Source organism: Hyperolius riggenbachi, chromosome 8 (assembly GCF_040937935.1).
Source record: "Hyperolius riggenbachi isolate aHypRig1 chromosome 8, aHypRig1.pri, whole genome shotgun sequence".
NCBI lineage: Eukaryota > Metazoa > Chordata > Amphibia > Anura > Hyperoliidae > Hyperolius > Hyperolius riggenbachi.
In genome coordinates, this window is record NC_090653.1 from 228457052 (window position 1) to 228481770 (window position 24719).

The 24719-nt window shown below is 44.7% G+C and overlaps 1 protein-coding gene across 4 annotated transcripts in view; it reads left to right on the forward strand.

Moving 5' to 3' along the window:
• The first annotated feature begins 8777 nt into the window (after positions 1–8777).
• The window catches only part of FLNA (filamin A), a 118046-nt gene continuing 102104 nt past the window's right edge, over positions 8778–24719 (forward strand). For 3 of the 4 annotated variants that reach the window (XM_068248260.1, XM_068248261.1, XM_068248263.1), the window contains exon 1: positions 8778–9222. In XM_068248260.1, the coding sequence (XP_068104361.1) occupies positions 8850–9222 (373 nt within the window). In that variant the 5' untranslated portion in view covers positions 8778–8849. The remainder of the gene's footprint in view (positions 9223–24719) is intronic. The other variant, XM_068248262.1, reaches the window with a different exon arrangement.

Here is a 24719-nt window from a genome sequence, read left to right on the forward strand (position 1 = left end):
TGTACTCAGACAGTACTACTACGGGATGCACTGTGTCATTCACAGTGTTACTACAGCTTTACTCACATCCTGTGATCCTCTGCACAAATAACAGGACAGCAGCAATAGTACTGTGTTTGGTAGCAGCACTCTCTCAGTCTGATGAGGAAGGAAGGTAGAAGACTGCTCACCCCAGAAAGAGCAGTGCCAGACCAGGATAGCTAGTCCTAGGATATGCTTGAAAACGAAAGAAGGTCCGCACGATGCTCCTAAAATCCTATGTCTTTATTCATGGACGTATCCAAAAGGTCAACACATATCACCAGCTGACATGTTTCGGACCTACTGGTCATAGCTCATGAATAAGGACCAGTAGGTCCGAAACATGTCAGCTGGTGATATGTGTTGACTCTCTCAGTCTATTATGTGCACACACTAGCCAGGGCAGGTAGTAGCACTCTCTCAGTCTATTATGTGCACACACTAGCCAGGGCAGGTAGCAGCACTCTCTTTCAGTCTGTTAGGTACACACAGTAGCCAGGGGAGGTAGCAGCACTCTCTCTCAGTCTATTATGTGCACACACTAGCCAGGGCAGGTAGCAGCACTCTCTTTCAGTCTGTTAGGTACTCACAGTAGCCAGGACAGGTAGTAGCAGCACTCTCTTTCAGTCTGTTAGGTACACACAGTAGCCTGGACAGGTAGTAGCACTCTCTCTCAGTCTGTTAGGTACACACAGTAGCCAGGACAGGTAGTAGCACTCTCACAGGGCCTGTGCACACCAAAAACCGCTAGCGGATTTTGAAGCTGTTTTTCAGAGCGATTCTAGGCATGTTTAGAGAGATTTTCTAAACATGCCTAACGTTTTTGGAGCGTTTTTGTGTAGCAGATTTTATATTTTGTTACTGTAAAGCTGTAGCTGAACAGCTTCTGTAACAAAAAACGCTTGGAAAACCACTCTGATCTAGCGTTTTTCAGAGCAGTTTTCCACTTCCCTATACTCTAAATTGAGGCAGAAACGCCTCAGTAATCTCAAATATGCTGCAAGATCCGAGTTTGCATTTGGGGGAAAAACGAGCCGCTCTGGTGTGCACCAGCCCATTGACTAACATTAGCGAATCGGTTTCCCCCCCCCCCCCCCCCCTAAAGTGTTTTAAAAAACACTCAGAACCACTCTTGGTGTGCACCAGTCCCCAGTCTGTTATGTGCACACACTAGCCAGGACAGGTAGCAGCACTCCCTCTCTCACTAGGTGAATTTTTCACATCTTATCAATAAAATGCCTCATTAAAGTGTACCAGAGATGATGTAATAAGCAGCTTTGTATTGCTGACCTGGCGAGGTCGGTATCTGCACCCGGGGGGACCCCGGAGCTGATGCAAGGGACAGATCGGCTGCCAGGGGCTGGAGGAAGCCCAGGTAAGTAGATCTGTGGGGTTATTTTTTTTAGACCTTTCCTTTAAAACAGAATGTATTTGTGATCATTCAATTTTAAATGAGTAACTGTGGTTTCCCATGATGCATCACTCCTGAATATGCAAATCTCCTTTTTATTCTCCTTTTACTTCAAGCAGACCCAAACCAAACTTTTTTTTTTAATTCAAAATATTTAGTTGCACCACTCTGACACATACAAAGATAAATAAACTCATTCAAGCCTATGATCATTTCAGCGCATGCGTTTTACCCTTCTCTTTTCATAACTAGGGTTATACTGGTGGCAGCCATTAGCAATTCCTCCTTTGCCGGGCACCACCTACTCCACCAGTCTGCCGGATTCTCTCCCGGCAATATGAAAGGAAGGGAGGGGTTCTTCCAATAAATGTAAAATATTTTATATTTCTCATCATGCAGCTGAAAAAAAGCTGCTATTTATTATTATAATTTAGAAAATAGATTCTATTTTTGAAATCTTGTATTTTTAATTTGGGTCCACTTTAAGTGAATCTTACAGTCAGTACTGGGTGGTCCCTCCCACCTCCCCTCAGCACGGCCAGAAGCAAGTGGGACTCAGGTGTTCAGTAAACAGTTGTCTAGCCGGAGTATTCTTCCAGGCACAGGATTACAGAAACTTCACATTACTATTTCCCAAGCTTGTCTTCAAGTCCCATTTAGTGTGCAATTTGTTTCAGGAAACATTTCATAGGTTGTAGATTAATGTCTTGTCCGTATTATCTCACTATCTCTGCCATAAAGCATGAACCGTTAGTGGGCTGGAGGACTAGTTTGAGAAACAGTGCACTAAATGTAGTGAGAATGCTGATAAAAAGGCATTGTACATCGTTCCACATCTGGCTGGTTGACTATTGAGGCTTTCACCCAGAGAATAGATGACAAGTACACAATTAAAACTTACATATCAGTGAAAATTACATAGACAGAGGGCGCTGCAGATAAAGTCAAGGAACCAAGTAAAATGAGTACAACCCTTGAAGGTCCCTATTGGTCAGTGAAAGCAACCCCTCAGGGGTTCTTCACACTGGGGCAGATCAGTATTTTTACCGCAACTCACTGCGGGGCAATGAAAGTCTATGGAGACTGTTATACTGCCAGGGTACGGCGCGATGCGACGGAAGTGATGTTTTCGCCGCATCCCCGACGCTAGGACGAATCTACATTATCGCGTGTACTTGCATCACTCTACGTTGGACCGGAAATCATGTCACTCTATGGCGAAGCTGGCATTTTAAAAATGTTGGCGTCACAATGTTGCGGTGGGCATGTGCAGAAGCGTATTTTAACAATATGCTTCCAGGCACTTCCGCATACCCGAAGCAGTAAGTGACGGCAAGCACACGTCACTTCCTGCTTGGCTGGTGGCCAGACAGGGAACACCACGTACTAACAAGGTGTTCCCTGAAGGCCTGTCTCGGGCGGTGTGGCAGGCACGACGCACAGCATCACTACCACCAGTTTGCAGTGTGAAACCGGCTTCACACTTAGGGACCAATAGGGAGGTTTGGGAGCATAACAATTAGGGTTAACATAGGCTGCTGGAACTACTAATCATTTTGATATACAGTTTTCAGTGAACATAACCAGAACATTTCAAGAGCCTTCCACAGGGAAAGCAGATGAGGCAAAGAGCCCAATGAAAATGAGGAGGACAAAACTAAGAAATCCCTCACAAACCTGGGTTGCCGACTAACAACCACTGCAAGAGCAGATGTAGAGATTGATCCATCCACACGCTGTTTCGTGGGTTTCTCCCTCAGAAGATGGCCATGCTATGAGAAAAAGATAAATTAACTGCAACATAAAATATCAGCCTACCGACAGAGGTCCCGAAACTCAGAGACCTCTGGGAAAAGTCTTGCTTTGTGCAGCCCCAAAAACACACCTCAACCCAAACACACACCTCAACCCAAACACACACCTCAACCCAAACACACACCTCAACCCAAAAACACACCTCAACCCAAACACACACCTCAACCCAAACACACACCTCAACCCAAACACACACCTCAAGGGTTATTCTGAAAAAAATCCGATTTACCTTATTGTCTTGTGTTTACTACAAAAGTTTATCCTGATCTTGATGGAAGAACCTGCATGTCTGAGTGGATTTTATTTTAGCTGATTGATGTGCCCCACCACAAAAAAAGAACATCATCGGCTTCAGGGGTGTTTGTATTAAACTGCTGTTTGCCCCCTTTGCAGCCATTCTTCAATTTTAAATGCCGTGATCCATGGGTGCAAGTCAAATCAATGGGCTGGGGATCACAGCTTTTCTGGGGGGTTGGAGACAATGGTCAAGTGAATGAAGCTTCCAAGATCAGCACTTTAGGGTAACCATGAGAGACTACTATATTGCAAAGACTGTAAGATGCAATATATCCATGCATACAAGAAGTACATTCAGTGGTGTAGCACTAGAGGGTGCAGAGGTTTCATCTGCACCGGAGCCCTTAGGGCCCCTCCCTTTAAAGGACATCCGAGGTGAAAATAAACTGATGAGAAAAGCAATTGTCTGTCCTCCTTCTCCTAAAAATGACTTGTTTTTTTAGATATCTCACAGTGTTATTTTATATTTAAATCAAGTTTTTAAGTTTTTACTGTTTTGTTGTCTCTGCTTAATGACACCTGCGTGGAAGTATGCCAGAGCTCAAATCTATGAATTATTGACCCTTTTTATCTCTTTCCTGCTCTCAGAAGCCATTTACTGACAGGAAAATGTTTTATGGTGGTAATTACTTATCAGAGAGGGTTATGCTATAGTCTGACCCAGTCCGACCCGGTCCCAACCTGGACAGAAACTGTCACTTACATACCTGATGTTTAACTCTTTCAGACAGAGAAAGAAAAAAAAAAACAAGGAACACAGCTTAGTTATTTATGTGCTAGGCACTGTACATACACATGGCTATCTCATCATGTCCCATTATCAGCTCCCAATTGGTCCTGTGCTAAAAATAATCTTCTACTACTGTAGGTGTTTAGAATAATAGGGATCATTAACAAACTGTTACCCATTCCCTTCTTGCACCTCTTATACTGTGGTTGCCCTTGGCAGTTGTTATGTATAGAGTGCTGCTTGGGGGGCTGCAATGTAAAACTTGTACTGGGGCCCATAGCTCCTTAGCTACGCCACTGATTACATTTCTATAAATTAAATTTTTGCTATGTTGCTGTCACTTACAAGGTAGGTAGGAAAAATCTGGTTTTGGACTAGTCTATCTCCTCCGGGGGATTTCCAGTATTCCCTTTATTCTTGTCTAGAATAAACATGGTTGCCTCTGTATATCTGCCACTGCAGGTTTCCTTTAAACCACTGATTAGGATGGTGACACCTTGGTGACACAGCCGTCACTGCAGAAGGACACTGCCTTAGCCCTGCACTTGGATGAAATCTGTTGGTTTTTGCATTGTACACATGTCAGCCTGTGTATACAGCACATCATTTACACCATTTAATATCAGCGCTCTCATAGCTCAAAGCTGCTTCACTAGAAAGGTGGAAATGGGAGGATTGAGCAGACATGAACTGCCTGTGTTTATCTGATCACCATACAAGGATATTAATAACTGCTGTGTATTTCCATGGGATAAGAGCTTGTTGAAAGGATTAAAGCCCTAGTTCATTCTTCCAGATGTTTGTTTGTTATTTGAGTGGGGGATTATGCTGTTATTCACACAATTTTTCTACTTGATGCAGCCATTCTGGAGTAGTTACCTTTGGAAAAGTCAGTCACATGACCCAGAGATAGAGATCTGTGCTCAAAATATTGAGCTACAAGGAGAGTGGGAGTTGCTTCCCCAGCACAGCAGCATCACATGACCTAGGCCTCCTCCTACTTACTCTCTCTGCTTCCTCCTGTGCTTCCAAAGGGATTAACTAATCAGATCAGGTAGTGTCTATTGCCGCCTCTCTCTGCTGCTACTATAGCCAGTTTTTATTAAGTTTCGTTTTGTATAGAAAAAAACAATGCTGCAGCTTGCCTCTCTGCTTCTCATCACAGAGCAGAGAGGTGGGGGGAAAGGCGGGGAATGGGTGTGATAGAGGCACGGAGAGGTGGGGAAGAGCATGATAGGGGTGGGGAAAAGGCACAGGGAATGGGCGGGATAGAGGTGTGGAGAGGCGGAGAAGGGGAGTTTTGCAGGGACGCCCCTTCCCCTAATAATCTGCCGACATGGTGCAGTTTTTTGGGGGGAGGGGGGCACTGGATAAAAGGGGGAAAAGAGTTCAGCACCAGGGGGACACAGAGGCTTGTCATTTAGCTAAGAACATGCCTCTGTGTCCCATTTGTATGAACTAAAATAAGCCTTGGCTAGACTTTAATCAAGCTGCATCTGACATTGGCATCAGAAGACAGGATTGCGGCTTGCTAGGTATACAAAATGAATTATGCCATCATCCACACCACTGTACAGAGTCACCATCTATTTCTCACAAACACAATATCTATCTATCTATCTATCTATCAATATATATACACACACACACATAGGTATACGTCGCCACTGTAATAAACCTACATTTCAGAATGTAAATCATAGGGAGGAAAGATTTTACGATGGGCAAACATCAAATCCGGCTCCGTGGTCCCCCTCATCACCGGGAGTGTTCTGCAGCTGCGCATTCAATATTATATATATATATATATATATATATAGACTCTAAATAACCACAGTTTTGTAGATTTTGTCTATTTATTATTTAGTATTTATTTAGCGCCAAAATCTTCCAAAGCGCTGTACAGAGTATATTGTCTTGTTACTTAAAGGGAACGTTAACTGAGAGGAATATGGATGTTTCCTTTTAAACAATATCAGTTGCCCGACTCTCCTGCTGATGTCTTTGATTGCAGTGTTGGCTGAATCACACACCTGAAACAAGCATGCAGCTAATCCAGTCTGACTTCAGTCAGAGCACCTGATCTGCATGCTTGTTCAGGGGCTGTGGCTAAAAGTATTAGAGACACAGGATCAGCAGGAAAGTCAGGCAACTGGTATTATTTTAAAAGAAAAAATCCATATCCTTCTCAGTTTAGGTTCCCTTTAACTGTCCCTCAGAGGGGCTCACAGTCTAATCCCTACCATAGTCATATGTCTATGTATGTATCGTGTAGTGCATGTATCATAGTCTAGGGCCAATTTAGGGGGAAGACAAGTAACTTATCTGTATGTTTTTGGGATGTGGGAGGAAACCAGAGAGCCTGGACCTGGAGGAAACCCACTCAGACACGAGAAAATACAAACTCTGCAGCCAGTGCCCTGGCTGGAACTCAAACTAGGGACCCAGCGCTGCAAGGCGAGAATGCTAACCACTACACTACTCTGCTACCCACAATCTCATATCTAATCTATTAAAATGCTGTGTTGTGTATGCCTATCTTATTCCTGTATCATCTTATGACTGTCATTAGGAATAATTCTATGAAATGTTTAAATGGACATTTATATATATATGGAACATAAAAAGTGACTTGTATAGGGTTAACCCATACACTTGTTGATGGCTACCAGATTTGACCATCAGATCTCTCTGATTGAAATCTGATCAGAGGGGTATCTATTACTGCCACACACTGTACATACATTTAAGCTATTGGAAATCTGTGGAGCCCTCCCCCCTTGCCATGGCAACCAGGTGTCCCCCATCTAATGTGCTCTCCTGAGCAGTGCAGTATTGCAGCAGAGCGTACATGCACCTATCTAGAGGCGTGCTTCCTCCTGTGTCTTCTCTTCATTGCCACCAGCTCCCTTGTACCCTGTGACTTGGTGGCACATACGTGCTGTTGGGAGATGGGGTGCAGGAGCCCTGACAGTGATGGAGAGAAGACGCAGGACACAGTAGGAGCGCGCCGGCCGATTGGTGGACATACGCTCCACTGCAGCACTCTGCACAGCCGGAGGAAGGGAGCACATTTTATATGGGGGGGGGGGGGGGTGATCCTCCTCGAAATCGAACACTGTGCTTCCAGCCTCCCTTTCAAGACGAAATCCTACCAGCCAGTTAGTTACGATTTCCTCCAGAAAACAATCGAAATTATGCTTAGGCAGCATCAATCTCTGGCGCATTTGATCATAATGATCAAATCTGCCAGGAAAATCGTGCAAGTCTATGGGCACCTTTAAGGTGGCCATACACTTAAGGAGCCCATACATCAGACAATGATTGGGAAGTTGGACCAAGAGACAGATCTCGCTCTGATCTAATCTGATCGAAAAGAGATTTGTTGCCTGCCCGTGCAGTGCAAGCTGACTCCTGATAAATTTCAGCATGAAACCTCTCGGGAATCGGCCTTGTGATGCCGCATACACCGTTTCCCGCGCTGTCCCCATAATGTAAAATGTGCCCTTCCCCATTCTGGTGCCCAATGCAGTATACGTTACCTGTCCATGTCTGCTGCTGGTTGCAATTTGCATACACGCGTCGCACATGGTTGCTGGCATATATGTTTGTGCGTGTGTGATGTCACACACACGTATACGCAGGCAACCACGTGGGGCGCCTGTATGCGGATTGCAGACAGAGCCCGGAGCCTGCGACGGACACAGACAGGTAAAGTAGACTGTCTCAGGCGGGAGGGGGTGTACATTTTACATTGGGGGACAGTGCCTGGGAGTTGCTCATCACATTTGTGGTTCGTCCCAATATTGCACGCCGGTACTGTCGCACAGTCAATCTAGTATGTCGGCCCTACATCTTGGAGCATGTTCTTTCCATACATGCAACCAATTTCAGCCCGAAATTGGTCGCTTCCTTGAAGGGCCATGCTCTTGGCGGCACAGATTTTAATCTGATCATAATAATCAAATCAGATGACTGATCGACCATCAAGTCGCCTGATGTATAGCCACCTTTGTACAGTAGATGCCCACCAGATTTCGACCATTGGATAGATTCCTGTCAGATTTGATCTGACAGGAATCTATCTAATGTGTGACACAAGCTAGGAATAGATGGAACGACGAGTGCAACGCTATGGGCCGTTGATCTGCCACTGCTCTCGACCTAGATTTTACATCTGGACCAATCAATCTATTCGATTGATTTAGTTCAAAAATCGATGGAATGATCAATCAGATCAGGCCGCCTTCTGCACTGATTTCTAGCCGATTCAATCAGATCGATTGAATCGGCAGGATATTGACGGGGAAATCGATAAGTGTATGGCCACCTTTAGATCGTTTTACAGAATAAACACACAGCTCACATGCCTATTGTCTAGGAAATATTTTCTGGGCAGTAGCTAGATGAACAAAGTAGCTAGAGGAATAAAAGAAAGTAACTTGAGTAATAATAACATCAGTGTGTGATCATCAGCTCAGTCCAGACTACTGACTGCATGTGTTGTCTGTGTCTTTAAGCCCAGCCCAGCCTCCTGATTTTCTCACGGACCCTCCTCTCAGCCGGAGCCATAAAATGAGCAGCGCCCACCCGAGGCTCACCCAGAGCGGCGCCGCGGCAGCAGCAGGAGCAGTGCCCGGGGCAGATCCAGCAGAGATGCCGGCCACGGAGAAGGATTTGGCGGAGGACGCCCCATGGAAGAAGATCCAGCAGAACACCTTCACCCGCTGGTGTAACGAGCACCTGAAATGTGTCAACAAGCGCATCGCCAACCTGCAGGTGGACCTGGGAGACGGTCTGCGGCTCATCGCCCTGCTGGAGGTGCTGAGCCAGAAGAAGATGTACCGCAAGTACAACCAGAGACCCACCTTCCGCCAGATGCAGCTGGAGAACGTGTCTGTGGCGCTGGAGTTCCTGGACCGGGAGAACATCAAGCTGGTCTCCATAGGTAAGCCGCATGTCTAACCCTGTATCTGCCTGCACGGCTTCTCAAGGTGGGCATCACTCAGGATGCTGGCCAAGGGGAGGAGGGTGGGGGGCTGTCTACAACTCCTCTACATCTGTTCCTCCAGCACAAACTATACCCAACAGTAGGGGGGGCTGCATTTGCTACACTTGTAAACTTCTGAAGAACTTTTCTAATTTTTTTTTTCTCCCCCTGCACTGCCATCCTTGTAACTTATTGTGTAACTGTGAACTAGGAGGCTTTTATGTTCCACAGGCTGGGACAACTGCATATGTGGGGTGATTGTAGTAGTATTCTTCCATTCATAGTTTGTAGTGCTACTTGATGTGGCCAAAGGATAGATTCCTCTCTCGGATCATAATCTGATTGCATCCTTGTGCATGCTGTACTATCTCTTTCTATCTCATTACAGCATTACATTTATTAATCAGCCTGCAGTGTTGCACTGTGTGATGCTGTGGGCTGTCAATCTGCTGCATATTGGTCTCTTCTGTCTGGAACAAATGGCTATCTTTTATTTTTATTTAATTTTTTTTTTGGGGGGTGGCAGAATGTTGGTATCAATTTCTAGCTGTTTTGCTTAATATGTATAGATATTGATAGGGAGAAAGTTGATAATTGTATGGCCATCTTTAGAGTGCATCATCTTCTCAGAACAGCTCTGACAAATGTACCATCAGACTAACTGAGTAACTTTTAAGGGGGTGCAAAGTATACTGTGCATGTGGTTAGGGTGTGGGAGGAAACCAGATTGCCAAGAGGAAACTCACTAATGGCATCTCCATGGAGGAAGTGTCTTGGTTGAAATTTTGTCTTATGCACTGTCCTCTTCTGTAATACATAATGGAGTACCCCAAAATGTTAAAATAACCCACAATCAACCATAGTGTAGGGCCAATTTGAGGAAGCCAATTAACTTACCAGTATACTTTTAGCGCTTTGGGAGGAAGCCAGAATGTCTGGAGGAAACCATGCCAACACTGGGACAACATACAAACTCCATGCAGATAGTGTATTCTTAGTTGTAATCTTGGACTACAGCACAATTGCTAGCCACTGAGCCATTCAATCATGTGCTGCTGTGCTGTATACTATCCTCCATTTAGTATGTAATGCGCATGGGATGCTATTAATAATGGGATATGGGGATCTGTGGATCTTATGTATGCACAAGCTGATGGCCTTTCTTTCACTGGCCCCAGTCTGAAAACAGATGCCCAAGAAAATTTTAAGGTGGCCATACCCTTACAGATTTGTAGGAGATTTGACCATCAGATTTGTCAGATACCAGTCAAGTTGAATCTGTCAGGAATCTATCTGATGTGTGCCACACACTAGGAATAGATTTCAGAATGAAATGATTGGAAATTGATCAAAATGCATTATTGGACTATTAGATCCAATGCAACTCTATGGGCCATAGATCTGCTACCAGCAGCAGATCAACCTAGATTTTCCATCCTGTCAGATCAAATTGACCAAAATTGATCGCCATCGGCTGCAGATCGATCTCTATATTTGATAGAATCGATTTCTGATCAATGGCTGAAATCGTCCAGTGTATGGACCCCTTTACAATGTTTTCCACTTGGAGTGGGCAAACAAAGGGCGTGTGCAGAGATCAGAGCATGTCTGTCTGAAAATGTACTAGTCTGACAGTTGTGACGGTTTACCCTAACTGGCATTCTTTTTCTATTTGTGAGTAGATGGAATGTGTAGTGAACTGCAACTACTAGCTTGCCCTGTTAGATTACAGCTAACCTCTGCATAGGTTAACTTTCATAAACTGCTTTCTTGTGGTTCACATACTGTAATCTGCCCAAAAAATTTTAAATTCACGATTAAAAAAAGTTAAATGATGCAATCTCTTGCTTTTGGCCAGCTTGCTTCTGGCCCTGTGTAACTGACACTGTGTGTGTTGCACGTAGTTTTTTCTTTTCCCCTGGTTTTTGCAGAAGTGGCAAGCAACGGTTAATGGACCAACCACTCTGAATTCCTTCCCAGGGCAGACTGCTTTTCTTGGACTAGTTTAGTTTAATAAAGTGAATATTGATTGTTGTGGATGCGGCCCTTTTATTTCCCAAAGAGGTGTTTCCTGGAATCTTGGAAGTAAATGGCGCTTTGGGTGGCTCCGGGTCGTGCCCTCGGTGATCCCAGCAGACCTGTGGAATGTGGTTGCTATGGTATTTCCTCAGGATCCCCTCAGTCCAGGCATTTCTGGGCAGGAAGCTAGCCTGGCTTTATATTTCCCCCCTCTCTTGGTGCAGACAAGAATGATGTCTGTTAACCCTTACATTTCCAAGACCAAAACCTCAATGTATGCCAATACTGCATTATTCAGCCTAGACTGTGGCCCTTTTTTGTCTCTGCCATGAAGGACCTGTTGGTAATGCAGCAGAGGGGAGCCTTGGAGAGAACTGGCACGTCTGACTAAATGGAGCCTTTGTAAGCCATAGAAGTCTTTAGTGCTGACTGCATATATTTTCCAGCACGCCGAGATTGTATTTTTGGTTCTGCAGAGGGAATGTTTCTATGGGCAAAATCTTGCTACAATCGCATGATAAATGCAAAGACATCAGCAAAATAACAAATCACAGGAACCTTTTTACTTGTCCCTGTAATCTGGAACTTGGGCAATCGGGAGTCTCCACTAAGCAGCATGCCTAAGGGAGATAACTGGTACAGTTTTTCTCTTGGAGGGGGGAAGAGTGTTTGCCAGCCATAAAATACTCACCAAGCTTCCAGTGGCGTCCTGTAGCTCCTAGCAGCTTTGGGAATGTCACATGACCTGGCATGGGTCAGGTGACCTGCTGAGAGCTGTGCACGTAGCATGTCAGAAACCCGCTAGGAGCTACAGGATGTTGCTAGAGGCATGGTGAACATTCTATCCTGCAGGAGGTGCGTATGTGCTTTTTCGGCCGATTTGCTCAACCGGCAAGCATGCACATCAGGTGATTCCCCCACTGGTGCTGGATATTATGGACTTGCTGTATACTGGTGTTATGCAATTGCTATGTGAGTTTTGCCTGATCACAAAAGTCGTCCATGTTGCGCTTTTTTTTTTTTTTTTTTTTCCTGTGTTCCTAACACCCAGTGAAAATTGCAGTAACATTGCATCAATTGCCATGTAATTGCATTATGCAATTAGCAGGGTAAAAAAAGCCCAGAAGGCATCTATATAGCACTGACCTCTTCTGCAGCCCTTAATAATCTCTAGTCATGTCACAAACTGTCCCTCAGAGGGGCTCACAATCCAACCCCGTCTGTTGTAGTCTAGTGCCATCTTTAGGGAGGAGCCAATGAATTTGGGTAATGGGAAGAGACAAGAGTGCCTGGAGGAAACCCACTCAGAAACCCCTTCAAACCCACTCAGACCATACAAACCACTTGCAGATGGTGCCCTGGCTGGGATTTGAATGGGATGTTTTTAAAGCCTTGCAGTTTTTACAAATAAACTTACTGCTGTACTAATTCACTTTAGCTTCAGCCATCTGCTCGAACAATCCTTCACCCCCCCCCCCCCCCCTCCTGTAGCTTAAAGGGAACCAGAGACGCCAGCAAAAAGTTATACATACCTGGGGCTTCCTCCAGCCCCATATGCATGGATCGCTCCCACGCCGCCGTCCTCCGCTTCCTGTTTCAGCCAGTTCCGGGTCCCGTAGTTTCAGCTAGTCGGCGGCAGCACGCGGCCAATTGTCCGCATCACAGGGGCTCCCAGCATACCCTTACGTGTGCGGCTGCATACTGCGCAGCCGCACGCGTAAAGGATATGGAGGGAGCTCCTGATCATGCGGATAACTGGCCGCGTCCGCCGGAAGTGACAGGACCCGGTACCGGCCGATCCAGGAAGCGGAGGATGGCGACGTGGGAGCGATCCAGGCTTATGGGACTGGAAGAAGCCCCAGGTATGTAAATTTTTTTTTTTATTTTTTTTTTTCTGTGGCCAGCATCTCTGGTTCCCTTTAAAGTCTCTGTCACAGTGCGACGTTAAAGTCGCACATTAGAAAATTTAACGTGGCCTAGCACACCGCAATACTACGTCTGTGTAACATTCACAGTGCACACGTTGTGTTTGTGTGTAACGTGTAGCATGATTAGAAAGTGCTGCATGCTGTGCGTTATAAACGTTAACTGTGGTGGACTGTTTGCGCATGCTCAGTAATGACCTGGAAGCATACTTTTCATTTCCTGTATGCCTACTGTATGGATAACTGGGTATAGAGTTGCGTTTTGACATTTTCTTGGAGTTGTTTGCATTGCGACTTTAACGTCACATCAAAACGCAACGTCTCCGTGTGAAAGTAGCCTTACAGATATCTCATGTACACTCCTTAGATCAGAAATCTGATCTGCTGCGAATCTGATGTGTTAAGGAACATTTTACTTGTAATAGATTTCAGTATGAAATCTATTAAATCGATCTGATGGCATTTTTTTTGCCATCAGATTTCCATTAGGTCCAATGCAAAATAAGCACTTAACAGATCAACCTAGATTTTCCAACCTGTCAGATCGCTTGAAATCGGCCGATTTAATCAATTTGCGATCGATTGGCCGCTAATAGGCTCAGTGTATGGGACCCTTAAGACTGTATGCATACACCGCTAATAGAACAGTGATTCCGCCTGCTTATCTGACCGCTTCCCCTGCCTTGCCCTCATGGCTGAGAAAAGGATTATGTACAGTAAAGATGGCCATACATCTGTAGATCTGGCAGCTGATTGACCATCTGATTCAATTATCTGATAAAGGGATCAGTACAGCCGAATGCTGGGCATAGACTATTCGTATTTCTTTATCTATCGAGCCGCTGATGGCTCGATTGATTTCCGACAGGTCAGATCACCGCGTGGATCTATTCCCCGCTCGATACCCGCGGGCAGAAATCGAGCGGAAGATAAGGAAGCGCCCGTGGGGATGAACGGGAATCGATCCAAGTGCGTGGGGACGCGGCGGGAGTGGATCCGGCGGTTAATCGAGCCGCAGAAACAAACAGTCTATGTCCAGCAAAAATGCCTGATTGACGATGCAACCAATTTGGTCGCAGGTATCGATCTGACCTGCTGGAAAATCTTAGGCCAACATGCTCGATCGGGTGTGCAGTGGTAGCAGCATCATGAACACAAGAAACCCCCGGCCACTGTTGCCCCTAATGTACATGAGCACATGCATCAATACTTTACGTGTCCACTCCTTCTGGATTGGTGTCCCATGTGGTTGCTTGTGCATTGTACACAGCGTAGGTGACATCACACACCCCTTGGGCCGTACGCTGGCACCCATGTGGTGCGGAAGAGGAGTCTGGACACTGGACTGGCAAAGTATTAATGCAGGGGCACTGGGGGGGTACATGTACACTAGAGGGAGTGGCTGGAGGCGATGAGGCACCACTATGAGGCCAACTGCTAAAATCAATGAATCGGAAATCAGCTTACAGTTTATAGCGGCCAACAGATCTCTGCTTATATTCGATCAGACAGTTCTATCTATTGTCTGATCAGACTCCAAAATCAGCTAAATATGTGGGTACCTTAAATGTCTAAATTATCTGTATACGCACATGAGGTCTCAATGATCTGAGCTACCAGGAAGATAATGGATTGCAGAGGACATTAAACCTAATGCTGGATACACACGGTGCATTCGTGCACTCGATTTTCCCGTCGATTCGTTTATTTCCAACATGTCCGATTTGGATTTCGATGGATCGTTAGGTCGATTCGGCATACTTTGCATGCGAATCGACCTAACGATCCATCGAAATCCAAATCGGACATGTTGGAAATAAACGAATCGACGGGAAAATCGAGTGCACAAACGCACCGTGTGTATCCAGCATAACATGCAGATAACAATTAAGGTAAATGCCTTGCATCTATAGCGGTGGATTACCTAAAAGGGGCACACAGGACTGTGGAGTCAGTCTCAGTCAGAGCAATTTTTGGCTACCTGGAGTCAGTACAAAAATCAGATTCCAACTCAGACTCAGTTTATGAAACCAACTCCACAGTCCTGTTCACAGCTGGCAATGAATCTTCCTGTGGGTGGGATAGAGTGGATTTTCAAACTGTCAGACAGCAGATTCATGTTTAGGTCCATGCAGGAGGACAGTGCAATATAAGTGTGTGTGGTTCCCCTCCCCCTTTTTGCTAGGTTAAAACTTGAAGCAGGGAATATATATTGTATATTTATAGTGGGGGAGACTGCATGAACGCCAATACTACAGAAGTACCATACTTTGTCCAATAGAATCTTAATTACATTTTACATGTCTTGGCTACCCATATATCTAGGGATTCGACTAAGAGACTAATCTGATCAAATCTACTGGTTTTGCCGCATTCGTTGCTCATCCTGATATCGCTTGCCATTACTGCTGGGCTTCCAATTGACCACAATGGCGTCTTGCAGCATATCTGATCAATACATGCATTGTCTGTCAGGCATATACTTGGCAGCACCAATTTTCATCTGATTATCGGCTAGTCTATCACCTGCTAAATCAAGATGTATGACCACCTGTTTAGGGGTCTCACTGTTGCAATATCAACTGGTTACTGCCACACACCTGAGCCCTTACGCCCAAGATTTTCTGCCATTTCCAATCGACCTATTTGGCTGATTTCAGCCAAAATTGAAACATCGGGCGGCCATGTCGTGATGCTGATTCTCTACATCTCATGGGCCTGGGCATTGCAGTGGTTTGACCTACATCTTATGGGCCTGGGCAGTGCAGCCTAGTGGTTAGGCCTACATCTCATGGAGAAGGGCAGGGCAGCACAGTGGTTGGACAACTGGAGAGTATCTGCCTCAGTTCATTAAGCAGGTAGCAGATCCTATGCTACCTATGCTAGCATTTGAGCTGTATGGCCGGAGCTGCACTTAGCTTGGTCTGTAGCCAGTTGCAAAATAACCTATCAAATATTTGCCTTCAGGACAAATCCTCCTCTTAGGCCCTTCCCTGGAATTCCATGGTTCCAGGTCATGAATGTTCCACAGGAAATCATTGTTGCCGATGTCTGGTATTTCGTAACCTTCTGTACCGCTACAAATTTCTGCACCTTTAGGGAGCGTTGAGGTTTTTAGTCACTGAACAGACAGGATTAATCATACATACCCATTATAGGTGGGTGGATCTTAGGAGTGTCAGGTGTTTGCACTAGGCTGGGCTTGTGAAATGTGATGAGACAATCCTTTTAAAAATCACAAGGTTTATGAGCCTACAAGGGATGCCACTCAAATCCGATCCCTGCTGGGCATGGAAATGTTTAGTGTCTGTACTTTATAAGCCACTACTTCATGCCAGTGTATTATAACTACTTGCTTATTACAGGTGTCCGGAAAGGTAGCTGATGTTGCTGCTCTTAATGGTGCAGTAAATGAACAAGAAATCCATTTGGTCATGGCTGTCCCCATGGCTATGGACCAGATTACCACTGCTGGATCTTTAAAACACTGCAACACACAAGCACATTGTTCCTCACGTCTCCCTCCAGAAGCACTACGTGTTGCTCTGCTATAGCAAGGGGAGGCATCAGTAATGCATCCACATCCACATGTGCAACTTTTGATTTTGAAGACTGAATTGTACTGTTCAGTGCAGAGTGAATATGAGCCCCAAGTCAAGGTGATGGCGGTGAAAGCTGGCACTTGCCCATTCTCAACCATTACCACAATTGTGGCCCATTGAGGGCTGTTACTGGTCTTCAGACACTGCATGCTGCTATTTTGACTGCTCTCCAAATGAATGTGTGGATGGGGTATCTGCTTCTGTAGTAGCATTGAGCTCTGACAGGCCCTACAGTTTACTGCAATGCAATTAAAGCTCCCAATATAAACATGGCATGACGTGCCACAGCATATGTGACCTGATCCCACACTGTGCTGCATCTGTAAGTCCTGCCTTGGCCATCTCAGTGTCCATGCTTTATTTAGTTGGCAGTCTTGTGCTGAGTTGTGTACACTGATTATATCCAGCTTTTTGTATTCTGCTAAACATCTGCCTGGCTCCATGCTTGCAGCTGCAGTCCTCCTCCTCTGGATCCTCTTGGTGGCCCAGGCAGTTGACATATAGTTGCCTGGAGTGATTCTCCGGGCGCTGGGAAGTGACCAGATGGCAGCAGCGGCACACCCATCTGCAGTTCTCCAAACCTTCTACTTGAGCAACCACCAGTCTGCATTCTTCAGCATACATAGTATTTACTACTGAGCAGTGCTGGGACTAGCACAACCACACAACGGGGTTAACCCTTTCTTGCCTCACATGAACTCCAGGAGCTGGAAAAAAGTATCTACCTGATTAAATTAGTTGAACGTGTTTTTGAATATGGTTTCTGTTTATAAAATGCTTTGGAAGACCACTGAAAACCCCATCCTGAAGTAAAACAAATGGACGGTTTCCTCACCAGGGGAATGATGCATGAAGCAAAGGCATACCATGCACAGGCAGCGCATAACTTTACTGGTGCTAACAGCAAGTGGACAGCAAGTGTTTCCCTATAAGCACAATGGGCAGGATACACTAAGATTTTTTTTTTTTACCTGTTTTTCCTCTGTTTTCACCTCATCTATGTAAAGTTGGTCATACATTAGATTATGGGCAGATTCAACCAAGAGAAAAATGTATCTCTAATTGAATCTGATTAGAGATAAATTTGTCTGTCGAATCTGCCCATACCCTATAGGCTGATTTTGGGACAGCGTCCACTCTGCCGCTGTCCCAAAATGTATAAAGGTATGTACCGGCACATAGCGTCAGACGTTATGCACTGCCGGCGTGTATGTGGATCCTGGTGAAATGGATGGAAACCGCGTGGAGGCTGACACCGGACAGGTAATGTATAAATGCACACACAACATACACTTGCACATTGCGGCGGGGGTTTCGTCATCTCATCACTCGTTGGAAAATCGGCCGCCATACCACCGCCCAACCAACCAACTTCGGCATTATCAAAAAGGGGATAAATGAGTCATTTATAAGTTATGTGAATGGAGCCCATTGCATGTTGCCACAATAATTGTACTGTGAATTTCCATAGCAATGTGTGTGTGTGACCTCATTAATGCATATTTCACACTGCCCCATGTCATTTTGGTCAGTAAAATTGCCATGCAATTCTATTGCTTCATGCATCTGTGTGTGTGTGTGTGTGTGTGTGTGTGTGTCTGTCATGGTTCACACTTAAAGGGACACTGTAGGGGGTTGGGGGAAAATGAGTTGAAGTTACCCGGGGCTTCTAATGGTCCCCCGCAGACATCCTGTGCCCGCGCAGCCACTCACTGATGCTCTGGCCCCGCCTCCGGTTCACTTCTGGAATTTCAGACTTTAAAGTCTGAAAACCACTTCGCCTGCATTGCCATGTCGTCGATCCCGTTGATGTCACCAGGAGCATACTGCACAGATACAGACCATACTGGGCCTGCGCAGTACGTTCCTGGTGACCTCAGCGGGATCGAGGACATGGCAATGCAGGCGAAGTGGTTTTCAGACTTTAAAGTCTGAAATTCCAGAAGTGAACCGGAGGCGGGGCCAGAGCATCAGTGAGTGGCTGCACGGGCACAGGATGTCTGCAGGGGACCGTTAGAAGCCCCAGGTAAGTTCAACTCATTAGACCCCCCCCTCCCCACAGTATTCCTTTAATGATATTGCATGCAGAATTGCACCAGATAGGTTTGCACATTCTAATCAATGGGCTGGTTCACATCTGATGCAGCTCTTGCATGCAGGGAAAGAACTTGCTGCTTGCAGTATATTGCACACATTGTGCGATTCCTATTCTTGACAGCCATCTGTGCGTGATGTGTTAAAATGCACATGGCAAACGAGATTTTCCAAGGAAAACTGCAAGCAAGATGATTCCTTTTCTCCTTGAAACTGTAATGAAGGTCTAGTTCTCCTGTCCTCTCTCTCTCTCTCTGAGGGCCCATTCACACTAGCATTTTGCTCAGGCAATTGCTATTTTATTTTTGCGATCACGTATAGCACTGAAACACGATCGCCAGGAAATTGCCTGAAAATGTTGCAGGCTACATGTTTGGTGATTTGCGTTAATCACCGGCGATTAACACAATCAGCCAGCAGGAGGTCCACTATGTAGTAATAGTTGTAGACAGTGGAGTGTCAGTGCCTATGGTCTGACTAGAGCCCAGATGCGTTACCACCATAGGCTTATGTAGTGACATCTGCCTGCCCAGGATTATTGTGGACTGCACAGAAGTGTGGCCTGCTTACCACATTGAGGCCTCTTGCACACTACATGCAATCTTTTTTTTTTATTTAAATTTTTTTCAGAATCAAATCTGATTGTAAGAAAAATCTGAATCTTGTGTAGTGTGATAGAGGCCAGAATCCCGCAGATTTGTTGCAGAGTGAAGTGTGAACTGTTCCTATTTATAAAATGGGAGTCGCTCACTCAGTTTTGCAACAAGCGAAGGACTGACAATGTCCGGCTCTGCTGACGTGGGAACACAGCCTTAGACAGTTGTGCTTGCATGCTTTTTTAAATATGCAGTGCATTGTTTTATAGACACCACCTTGGGGTCTGTGCACACTAGGCTCTCTACCAGACTATATTGCATACAAAGTATAAGACCATCCGATATGTCGAATGGGCATGTTTACCGGACGTAGCTTTGTCTGTTGCATAATTGCAATGGGGATTCAGACTTCTGCAATTTTGATGTATCCTGGATTCAGGAGGACTTACAAAGGCTTGAGTTTCTGGGTCTGCAGTGCAGACTTCTCCCGGTAGTCAATACCTGGCTGGACTGATCAAGTGTGATGTCCCAAACTCTTGTAACAAGAGGTAGTCAGAAAAGGGGGTGGATCAGCTAGAGGCTGCTGTGTTTAAAGGGTATTGCAGTTATAAGCTATTATGAGCCCACTAACTGATCATAACATACAGATACTCCTGCTGTGCATTCCTTATGGTCAGTCTCCCCTGTAAATATCGCAGATGTTCCTAGAAAACAATCTTCATGGTCAGTGGAAGCAGTTGATTTCCTAGCCCTGTGGTTTTACAGCTGCGGCTTGTTGAGCCCTTAAAGTGGATCCGAGAAACTTTTACTCATTGCATAACTGTTACTTATAGTGTATAGGGCATTCCTCAAGCAAAATACTTTTGATTAAAAAAAAAAAAAAATTCCTATAAACTAAACAAGCCTCGCCCACAGCTCCTTTTGTGCCTTGGCACTCTCAGATCCATGTAGCAAGGGCTTATGGGAGCTCAGTCTGGGCAGGAGGTTACTAGCCATTGATTTCAGAGGCAGAGGGGAGGAGAGGGGACTGAATTTACACACAGGCAAGCTGATAGAATATCCAGCCCTCAGCCTGTGACAAACAGAACATGGCTGCCCTCGTATCACAGGAATAAATAATCATAAACTTTTGAAGCTGTTTGCAGCTAGATATGTTGTGTAAACTATCTAAACTTTAGAGAAGATATATATATAGACAAGTTACTTGTTATAGATAGATTTTCATCTCGGATCCGCTTGAATGTTGTAGTTTTTAGCCGATCTTCAGCTATGTTACCAGTGTACAGTTGTTTGGCTGCATCCATTTCTTAATTATGCAGGTGTGGGAGTGAGCAGTGAAATGCTGCAGTTGGTGACCCTGAATGCTCAGTAGGAAAGGAGCCTTAAAGGATACCCAAAGTGGCATGTGACATGAGATAGACATGGTTATGTACAGTGCCTAGCACACAAATGACAATTTGTTTTGTTTTGTTTTTGTTTTTTTTGTTTTCTGTCTGAAAGAGTTAAATATCGGGTATGTAAAGTGGCTGACTCAGTCCTGACTCAGACAGGAAGTGACTACAGTGTGACCCTTACTGATAAGAAATCCCCTTTTTTATCTTCTTTCCTTCAGAAGCAATTTTCTGCTAGGAAAGTGTTTTTATAGTTGGAATTTCTTATCACTGAGGGTCACACTGTAGCCACTTTCTGAGTCAGGACTGAGTCAGCCACTTTACATACCTGATATTTAACTCTTTCAGACAGAGAAAGGGAAAAAAGAACACCACATAGTTATTTGTGTGCTAGGCACGGTACATACACGTCTATCTCATCATGTCACATGTCACCTCGGGTATCCTTTAAAGTGGAACTGAAATGTTGCACAGGTCAGAAGGGAAACATATTGAAATGCACCCTGTATGTATTTAGAGTTTAGCCTGTGTAATTCCCACATCTGTGACTAATTACAACTGTAATTTGAACTCTCAGCTGACTCATCACACCAGCTAATTTGTAAACGCAGGATGTTAACCCTATGTCTGCTTCCATGAAAGCAGATAGTAGGCACACTTCAGATTTACATTAGCACATAGCAAGGAAATGAGCAGCGCTACAAAAACAGACTAGTGCCTACCTGCAAAAGAGTGCAAGCCCCACTTGTGGGGTCGAATACACACCGAGCATACACATGACCTGTCTACCACTAGAGGAGGATGTTGGTTTCCATTAACAGCTTGCATGCAACCTATTAAGTACTCGTCCCTCCCACTGCGAAGAAGTCAATCCTCAATGGGAGGGGCCTAACACTAACTAAATCCTAACCTATGTATATGCATAGCCTGGGTGCGGCTAATCAAATAAAATAAAATCGAAAATTAAAAATTGCATAAAAGGTGGATTAGCGCAACACCAGGCCGCCTCCGAATGGCCTCCATCAGCCATGCTTTTGGTATACAGAGCTTCTGTTTGGGTTCAAGGTGCGTTTGTAGTTCCTGGGGGGGCTCAGCGCATCTCTGATGGAGGCCATTCGGAGGCGGCCTGGTGTTGCGCTAATCCACCTTTTGTGCAATTTTTAATTTACACTTCAGATTTATTTCAGGATTTGTATCCACTCTTTAACTTTTTTTTTTGTTTTTTTTTTTCTTTAAAGATTTGCTGCTGCCTTGACACTAGTATAGTCTGCGATGAAGCAAAACCATAAACATGGGCTCTACAATATAAAGCACTCGCGTCTTTTGCATGAGCACCATACAAAACATTGGGTGGCAAGAACTTTTGACTTTTCTGTCTAAAGGTCGGTACACGCATCAGATAAGTCTTTGGAAAATGAGCTCACAAACCAATTTTACCCCCTCCCATGTAGTATGAGAGCCATACCTACAGTCTGTACACATGCAATAGATTGGTTCCTGCAAAAGATCCGTTCCGGCAAAATGCATTCATAGTCTATCTGCAGATCTCATACACACCTTGTTTTATGCTGGGCATACACAGCTAGATAGTTATCAATCGAGCCGCTGATGGCTCGATTGATATCCAACCTGTCCAATCACCGTGGCGGATCGATTCTGCTCTTGATCCCCTTGATGGCAGAAACAAGTGTCTTATAAGCAAGTGCCTGCGGGGAGGAGCGGGAATCGATCCGTGGGGACGTGCCGTGTATGCCCAGCATAATGGACAATCTGCAGATCAGATCCACCAGGATGGATCTTCAGATAATTGACTGTTCTGCAGATGAATGCCCATTAAACAAGGTGTATGAGATCTGCAGATATCAGACTATGGATGCATTTTGCATGAACCGATCTTTTGCAGGAACCAATCTTTTGCAGATACTGTGCAGCATCTTGCAAAGATTTTTATCTGATGGGGGAGTTCAGCTCAATAGACTGTGTAGGTATGGCTCTCATACTACAAGGAAGGGGGTGAAATTGGTCTTATCTTTCATTTTTCCAAAGATTTTGATCTGTGTACCCACCTAATTTTTTTTAATTTATTATTTTTTTTTTTTTTACTACCCAGCAAGCTCATGGTGAACCAGAACTCACTGTAGTGTGTAAGGGACTACAAAGGCCCAAAAAGCCATCTTACTAAAATGAGCAAAGCAAGTTTGCCTTCTTAAAACAGAAGGTATTTGCAATAATTCAGGTTGGAATGAGTATATCTCCCATAATGCATCACTGCTGAATATTCAAATTATCCTTTGTTGTCCCTGTAAGCTAGCCACACTTCTGGAACCACTGGAATGCAATGAATTAACAAGCTGACAATCATTGCATTCCAGCAGTTCTGGAGATGTGACTAGCTTACAGTAAGGAGAATTTGCATATTCAGCTGTGGTGCATTGTGGGAGAAATATTCTCACTTCTGTTTAAGGCAAACCTTTTAGGAAACTTTATTGGCACTTTCATTCTTCTTATATCTGGTAAGTGGGTGTCAATTCTAATCTTGGATCTTGAAAAAAGTAAAAAATATCCCTCTTGTAGTTGTAGGAAAAGCAGTTTAAATTGGTCCTGTAACATGTGCTTATAATGAGCAGCAGATAACCTTTGGGTGGATGATATAAATCTTGCTACTTACAGGCTTTACAGTTGTAGCATATTCTGGCTAGGAAAAAATCATAGTTGTTACAGGCAAACAGCAGGGTTCTGCTGCACAGAATGTCTACCTAAGACAAGCGGGTGCTGTATAGAAAACAAATGTCAGTTTCACCCCCCCCCCCCCCATCCATCTCCATGGATTAATCCTTGCTAACCTGTCTACTCTCACCAGCCTCTTCTGGGAGTCTCTTAAAGCAGACCACACGCTATATAAAACTCTGCTGATACAGCAAATGACTGCCTCTTCCAAGAATCTGGCATGTACAGCTTCATCAATTGTCCTGGCCTAGAGAATTCTTCCCTTTCACTCCGCCCACTATTTCTCATGCACCGCTCCGTCTGGCCTCCTCCCCTTGATGCCCAGCCCCCCTCGGCCCTGTACAGCAACAGAATGTGTTGCTAGCCTGAAGGCTAATTTGTTTGAACAATCTCCACCCTGCACTGTCCCCTGAGGGCTCAATCCAATCCTTAATCTCTGGCAGGTGACGGGGAATTTGTTCCAGCCTAAAGCCTTATACACGTATGACTGACAGGTGATTGAGTTGATCAATCTGTCAGGAATTCAACCTTCTGAATCTGAAAAGTCCTGTGCAACATTCCAGTTCTACCTGTGTGTACTACAGCTTATGCAGAACAGAGGCTGTCCAGTTGTGATTCAGATCTCTGCTCGAATGGCTAGTATTGTGATGGTCAAGTATATGCAAATAACTTTGAGTTGATGCAAATTTTTATGAAAATTTATGCAACTTGAAAATGAACCAATCGAATTTTACCTCGGCAGGATTTGATTGGTTCATTTTTAAGCTCCATAAACTTGCATTAACTTGATCTACTTGACCATCACTAGGCTAGCAATGTCCTTTATCAGATGTAAACTGCACGGTAGTGCTACATATGTAAAAAAAAATACTATAAATTTTCAGATCGAGTGAAACAAGATGGCTTCTCTTAAAATGGGTTGTGTGTAAATGAGCAATAGGACGGTAGTTTGGAACTTTCATGCATGAGGCACTGACTGCTTTGTGGGTTTTGCTGTGATTAAGTCAGTAGCAGATTAGGTGGCATTAAAGAGGAACTGTAGTAAAAACACTGAATACAATTGCTATTTCACAATTTCATTTATAGATTGTCAGTGTTTGC